We start from the raw sequence: 7,858 nt of genomic DNA, 5'->3' as shown, positions 1-7,858 counted from the left end.
TTGTTGTTCTTTGATTCCTAATAAAACAGTTAGAATAGGTTGGTGAACTTTCGTTTACATGCAAGATAAGTGTGATTTGTTTCATTTACACTTCGCAGCACCACTTCATCGTGTTCTTATCCTTCTGAACCGTGCCTAAGCCACCTACTCATCCTCTGTTCAGCTCATTTGCCTTCCAACCCTTCTACTGTCCACGTTGCTCAATCTTTTTGACCTTCCATTGCCTCTACCCTTCTATCGACCAACCAGCTCTATCCACTCTCTCTCCATCTCATCTCTCTGTCCATAGGCCATCTCAAGCTCCTCTTTCATCTTACCCATCCATCCACACAGCTCCTTCACTCCTCCATCACCCAAAACTCCGACTGTAGAACATCCTGTAGAAGTTAGCAGACTTCCTGTAGAAATCCCGAGTTTCCTGTAGGATCCCCTGCAGACATCCTGTAGAAGTCTGCAAACACGGTTGCCAAGCACCTGAACGTTGCGAACTTCTGTGGAATGATGTTAGGGATCTCGTGGAACCTCTCAGAGTCCTCCTAACCTTTCCCAAGCCTTCCTCCCTTTGAACTACCCCTGCACAGTCAAGACCCAGTAAGAAGCACAATCACAATAACTCCACCCACTTGAGCAAAAATACAAAAACGTGTTCTCTTCAATGAAAGTAGTTTAAATTCATGCATCTCATCTCACTAGAAGTAATGGCATCATTTCTAGAATTTGCATTCCCACCATTGCATCATAGAGATTAAGCTAGTCAGATTAGGGTTTCCATGTTTGGTTGGCTTTCAATTCATTCTTGCAAAGTAGGTTAATTTCCTTTGAGATAGCCTTCGTTCATCATTTAGAAAGCTTCTTCTGAGAACATATAGAAGTTGGCTTGAGCCCTATCAGACTTGTGCCAGCTGACCAAGTGACAGCTGCGACAAGAGCTAGTACTTGTGCATACAGCACCATCGCTTCCAAGTTTGTTACGAACTACTGGGTTGTTAAAATTAGAGAAGGAAGCTCCAGGAGTTGTAGAATTATTGCTACAATACTGGAGCCCACCACTTCCGCATGGACAAAGATAGGAATTTCATCATGAATAAACAAAAAGCAAAAGAAGAAACCTGAGAGATTGCATGCGAGAGACTAGAAATCCTGAAAGGAAAATTCCTGGATAGGAAAAAGGTTCCCTTCAAACAAAACCTGCAAGAACCAAAGACCCGGAGCTGAATGAAGACCCTCTTTTGACAGCGAGTCGGCCTGCTGATTTAGTTCCCTGCTGATATGATGTATGGAGCCACCTTGCAAGCTTCCCCAGTAAAAACTGATCCTGTTCGTCCATCCTACAAGGTGCGGCATGAAAATATGATTTTTTCCAGAGACAAAATCCACCATTACCTTAGAATCTCCAAACACCGAGACGTCCTGTATATTTAGGAAGATGCAAAGTTTTAGAAGGCCTGCTAGGGCCATCGCCTCAGCCTTACTGTTGGTGCCTTTCCCACCGTTCCAATGGGCGAAAAAATGATTGTTTTCATTTACCATAATGATAGCTCCACATCCACAGGAACCGAGCTGTTCCGCTCCATCGAAGTATGCTCTTGGATAGAAGGAAGGATCCTCTGATAAATCTTTGCTGGCGCTCTTGCTTTTCTTGAGGGACCTTTGCGGAAGGGCTTCATGAAGAGAAACAATTTTGAGAAAAATATCCAGGAAAGGGGAATTGCAGCCATTGAATATGGAGTTGTTACGCCACTTCCATATACTCCACAAAGCAATGATGAAGATTGTCCTCCAGGATTCGTTTTGCTCACTGCACCATAGGAGCGAATCTGTGATAGAAGCATGAATATTGTGCTGGACTCCATAATAATTCTCCAAGGCATGCCACAATTGCTTTGAACCTTTACATTGCAGAAATAAATGGTCATTGAATTCCTCCTCAGACCTGCATATGGGACATAGACCGGGGCCATGCCATCCCCTTTTCTTTAAGTTTGCCCAGGATAGGTTCTTATTGTGGAATGAGAGCCAGGCAAAGAAGATCATTTTGGGCGGACAGGCAGCCTTCCAAAATATGCGAGGGAAGATGGGATAGTGGGAGGACTGCTTAAGACTGATCAAGTTCAGATATACATCTTTAACTCGGATACTGTTCAGCCCTTTCGATGATTTCCAGGTGAGGCTATCAGATTCTTCAGAGCGAAAAAAACCACAGTTCTTTAGGCACGTCCTGATATGCTCCCATTGAAGGGCAATCAGGCCAGGCATTTTTAAAGTTCCTGCATCTTTCCACAGAGGGATAGGACCCTGCCATGACGCAATCAGACTGTCCCAAAAGAAGAGACCCCTTCTGTGAAAGAAGTTTAGTAAAGGTTCAGGCACATTGATCTCCTCAGCACCACTTAAGAATTGATCTTTCCTGATAAGGATCTTGTTTCCAGATTGGAAGCGCCAAATTAAATTCTTTAAAAAGAAATTTTCAATCTTGCAAAGGCTGAGCCAGATTGGAGAACCATATGGGGCGCCAATCCTTCCCTTCCTGAACCAAAAAGTTAAGTCCTTCCTACCCAAATATTTCTTCTGTATAATGGAGCTCCATGATCCTTCTCCATGAATCGCTCTCCATAATGACTTGCATAGAAGAGCCTTCCCAAAAGTGTGCATGTCGAGCAGGCCCCAGCCACCCATGCTCTTTGGCAACGAGATACTGGACAGTTTTGAAAGGTGATATTTCGATCTTCCCGCTTGACTGCCCCAAATAAAGTTTGTTGTGAGATTATTCATGGATTGAATAATGCTCGCCGGGAGAAAAAATAAATGTGCCCAGTAAACCACAAGCTGATTCAGAACTGATTGTGCCAAAGTCACTCTTCCCGCCAGTGTTAAAGTTCTGTATTCCCAAGCTGAGATCTTCCTGTAGTATCTGTCTGTGATCCAACTCCAATCTGCCTTTGAGTAGCCATTTGCTTTTAACTGAAAGCCCAAATATTTGATGCCAAGACTGATAGTTTGCGTTTTTATTCCAAATAGATTAGCCAGCCATGCAACTTCAACCGGATTGGAGTCATTGTGGAAAATAGCTGACTTCGCATAGTTTATTTGCAGTCCTGTAGCCATTTGGAATCTTTTTAGGATTTCATAGAAGCATTTCCAGGAAATTCTGCAAATCATCCCGAAAAGAATAACATCGTCTACAAAAAGATTATGGGAAATAGAAACATTTCTGCAAATTTTTAAGGGTCGGCATCTGTTTTCCTTGACAGCCTTGTTGATATGGAGGCTAAGCGAGTTCATGGCCAGTATAAACAGAAGCGGCGCAAGAGGGCATCCTTGGCGAAGGCCTCTGGCTGCGCGGAAGAAGGAAGATGGGATCCCATTTATGATGACCGCATAGTTCACTCCTTCAACGCAAGCCATAATCCAGTTGATCATGCTGGCTCTTAAACCGATCTTTGCGAGCAGGCACCTAGTGAAGCCCCAGTCAAGGCAGTCGTATGCCTTACAGAGATCAACCTTGAGGATAACCGCATCAATTTTTTTTGAATGAATAGCGAACAGCGCTTCCTGTGTGCTTGCAACAGCGCTCATGATATTTCTACCTTTAAGAAAGGCGTGTTGTTCCTTTGTTAGATGTTTTGATAAGGTTCCTTTTATTCTTTCAGCTATGATCTTCGAGATGATTTTGAAGGAAATGTTACAAAGAGAGATTGGTCTATAATCCTTGAAGGATTCTGCATCACCTTTTTTTTTATGAGAGCTATGTTGGTGGAGGAAATCTTTTGATTGATGCAGCCTGACATCCTGGTTGCTTCCACCATCCTTAACAGGTCTGATTTCATAAGATCAAAAAAGTGAGAGAAAAATTCTATCGTCCAGCCATCAGGGCCCGGACACTTATCCCTCTTGAAGGATTTTATTGTTCTCAGCAACTCCTCCTCTGAGACCGGCTGAAAGATTTGGTCGTTTAGATCATCATCAAACATCCTGGGAAACTCTTCAATGCCCCAAAGAACATCCTAGATATTGCATTCTTCTGACCTTTTGTACTGGTTCTCAAAGTATTTGACCGCTCCATTTGAAATGTCTTGTTGGGAATATAGAAAACCTCCTTTCCCATCACTGATTTTCCATATGGAATTCTTTTCGCGTCTAGAGCTGGCGAAATTATGAAAGAAATTTGAATTCCTGTCTCCTTCCTTCAACCAGATCGCTCTGCTTTTTAACCTCCAGAAAGATTCTTCCTGTTCCAAAATTTTCGCTTTTTTCTTTTGGAGCTCCTTTATCCGGCATCTTGTTTTGAAAGGAAGCATGTGTGTGGCCATGGAATCCGCAACGCTATCCAGTTCCAGTTGAACCTCCCGGAGCTCCTTTCTGTTCGCATGTCTTTTTTGGTTCTGCCATTCTTTTACCATCTTTCGTATGGCCTCCATTTTGTCTCTGAAAGTCAATAGAAGAGGAGCAGCTTCGGAGGATGACATCTCAGACCAGGATTTGGTAATGATGTCATTGAACTCCGGGTCTTCAAGACATGTCCTGTTGAATTTAAAGGAGTAACCATTTCTAAACCCCTTTGCCCTCCATCCGAGCATAATCGGCCTGTGATCAGAGATGAAGACGTTCTCAATTGTTGAGAAAGGCATTCCTAGTTTGTCAATTAGACTTGCATGGAGTAAAAATCTGTCAATTCTCTTGGCAATATAAGCATTCTCGGCCCTTCCGTTTTCCCACGTCGGATGCAGCTTGGGAGGGAGAATGTCAACAAAATTCCTGCTGAGCAACTCGTTCTTAATTCTGTCGGCAATGGGATCCTTTTTCTTGTTTATGCCCCAGATTTTGTCCATGTTTAAGGTGAAATTGAGATCACCTGCAATCATTAAAAATTCAACATCAAATATTTCTGATGCAAAAAGAGTTTCCCAGAAAGGCAGTCGATTCTTGTATGGTGCGTATATATTCAGAATATTAATGGGGCATTTTTGTCCTCTGAGTTGAGCCAAAATGAGAATGCCCGCGAGACAGCTGTAGGTTTTGGCTATTATCCAGCTAGGATCCCATAATACCGCCAAACCGCCTGAAAGGCCGTTTGCTTCCAAGGCGGAAATGTGCCAAAGGGGAAACATCTTTCTGAAATAGGAGACTGTTATAGAGGAGGGATGCATGGTCTCTTGAATTAAAATAATTTTGGGGCTTGCTGACAGTAGAAAATCCTTTAAGGCCACAAACTTAAGGTCTGCCCCCAGACCTCTAATATTTACTGATATGATAAAATTCATTGAGAAGGCTTTCCGGCCTTGCTTGCTCTAAGGGGCCTTTCCTCCGTCATATCGATGATGGGTATATCGACAAGGGATAAATTACTGATGTTTCTGCCTGCTACATCGCCCCTCCCCCTGAAGTGTCTAGAGCCTCTGTTGGTTTTCCTCCTCACCGTAATATTACTAGCAGAATTGGGGCTTATCAGGGGGGATCTTCGGATTCCTGGCTTATGAATGGTTAGAGGCTCAAGCTCCAGAGATTTCTTGCTTAAAAGATAGTCAAGATCACTTCCAATCGAGTTTGTTGGAGAAGTGATTGGAGAATTAGCAGGAGTGGGCGAAACCAATGACTCGTTCTCTATTCCAGGGCGAGGTTTGTTCTTATTCGGGGACGGGGATGGGGATTGAATAAAATGGATTTCCTTTCTGATGTTAATTAAAGGCCGAGGAATCGGGGGAGGGTTTGGGACAGGATGGTCAGAGAGAGGCTCCAAAGGTGGGTTCTGCAGACAAGAGAATTCATGTTCAGAGGTTGTCTCCAAAGGGGGCATCGAAGGAGAGATTCTATACAGAGGGTCAGATTTGGAGAGCGGCGGAGGGGTTTGCTGGTGATGTTCAGAGGATAGATTATGTTGCACAATCGGACTATGGGGAGACTAACTATTTGGAGATGTTGTTTTCTCCAAATCCGAAGAGGAGGACTTTGCCGCAAAGTAAGGTGAAACATGGATTTTTCGGCTTCTTGGAGGGCGCCGCAGGCAATTCTTGATAAGATGGCCAGTGCGATGACAGGCTGAGCACCTGAAGGGGACTCCCCAGAAGTCTAGCCTCTGTCTGATTTTTTGCTCCCTCCAGAAAATGTCTATATGGGCCGGAAAGCCGCCTCTGAACGCTTTATCAATCAGTACCCAGGCTACTCTTTTATCTTTCTCCCCTAAGCACCATGGATCTACATACACACACCTCCCTATGGCATTCCCTATCTCTGCTAAAGTCTCCTTTGACCATAATTCCAGAGGCAAACCGGGAAGCTTTACCCATATTAGGTTATTGGGAGGGACATTCGTGAGCGGGTTATAACCCAGGTACCATCTGTGTAATGCTAAGAAGCTTCTTCCATGAACCCACTGATGCTTCAAGATGGTTTCCAAATCACCTGTATTAAGAAAGTGGAAGCAATACCACTCCTTTAGTAATCTGGCCACGATGGGAACGTATCCAATTAATGGCTTCCATTGTTTCTCAAGCCAGCTTCTCATTTTTTGGTCGTCCATCACCGGGAAGTGCCACCGCCCTACTAAAGCCTTTTGTTGAAGGCTTCCTATGCGATCTGCCAGATAGACACTATCAATCTTTAATGCAGCAGGAGAGGGAGTGGTTTTTACAGGCTTCTGGCTTCTTGAGTGAACTTTTTCATATGTTCTGCCTGGGGGCCCAGTCCCGTTGTTGTTGTTCCCTCGCGGCGATCTTATTTTATCAGGTCCGCCCAAATCCTTTTGAGAGCCTGAGGGACGGATTACCATGGCATCCAGGGTGGGCTGCCAGTCATTTGACAGCTTGGCGCTGTCGTGGAGGGACTCCGCCTGAATGGCTGCTTGTACCATGGCCTCCATGGCAGGGGAGTCCGCCAAGTAATCCATTCATAAATGCCACTCCTAAATCTTATCTTAAGGGTACGAGAGGAAATCCGAGAAGGATATGTGTCGGACGCTAAAGACAGAGAAGGACAGGTGTGGTCATTTATAAGAACCTGGAGAGAGAGAGTTCACAATACTTCATGTCTGACCAAAGTACAGGCGCGTGGAAGTCTCGAGAATGAGCGACAACTTCCAAAAGAGGGTAGATTTCAAAAGTGAGGCCAGTTGTCTCCCTATTGATAGACGGATGACGGAATCATGAGCTGGATTATGACAGAGGAGATGGAATATTTGAAAGCTGACGGCTCTATTTGTTTCAGGAATTCAAGTCGCGTCCAACGATAATAAATTATCCTGAAACAAAGTATATTGGGATCAGAAAAAATCTGTCCTAGGAAATCGGGGGGAGTGGAAGAGGACTGGGTTTTGAACTGCCAGCCGGAAACCGGTGACCCCGGAAAAGATCCGAACCGGGAAGTCCAGGGAGGATGGGGAGAAGTGAAGCGAGAGCCCAAGACTCTGCTGACAATCCTATGATCTTCCAGACTTGAAACTGGAAGCAAAGCCTTGTTTCAGAGTGAATTGTGTTTTCATAACACAGTACTTCATGTTGTTTCTTCTGGACAAGCTATGCAGCAACACAAAACTACACAGACACACCACCAGGGCCCTAGCTTAAACCCTATATCAGTGCATGGCTTAGTGATAACACAAAAATTCTGTATCTTTGGTACCAGAAGCCACGACCAACATGAGAATGATATTCCAGTCATGAGAGAAGAAGAAGGAGAAAAAGATTACTTCTATAAGCTCTTCTTCTGAAACCAGTATTTACATTGCTCATATCATAACAAAAAACTAGCGCCTATCTTCCAGAATTTATCATGTTTTGCTCATTCAAAGAAAAACTAATAACTTCCATAAATTAAAAGTGTTTAATCAGGAGAATAATGAAAGAGGAGTAGGAATAAACGAACC

General features: G+C 44.0%; 2 protein-coding genes across 2 annotated transcripts; both read right to left on the bottom strand.

The window, feature by feature from the left end:
• Positions 1 to 1,131: 1,131 nt before the first annotated feature.
• Positions 1,132 to 3,576, bottom strand: LOC149148389 (uncharacterized). The gene has a single exon (XM_089442162.1). It carries the CDS (start codon positions 3,574 to 3,576, stop codon positions 1,132 to 1,134), a length of 2,445 nt encoding a protein of 814 aa, XP_089298288.1.
• A 428-nt stretch (positions 3,577 to 4,004) lies between these two features.
• LOC149148388 (uncharacterized) lies at positions 4,005 to 5,147 on the bottom strand. The gene has a single exon (XM_089442161.1). It carries the CDS (start codon positions 5,145 to 5,147, stop codon positions 4,005 to 4,007), a length of 1,143 nt encoding a protein of 380 aa, XP_089298287.1.
• Positions 5,148 to 7,858: the final 2,711 nt, after the last annotated feature.

This window comes from Pinus tabuliformis, chromosome 9 (assembly GCF_031772625.1).
Source record: "Pinus tabuliformis cultivar Carrire ecotype Pingquan chromosome 9, CPIR1, whole genome shotgun sequence".
Lineage (NCBI taxonomy): Eukaryota > Viridiplantae > Streptophyta > Pinopsida > Pinales > Pinaceae > Pinus > Pinus tabuliformis.
This window is presented reverse-complemented; position numbering and strand designations above follow the sequence as displayed.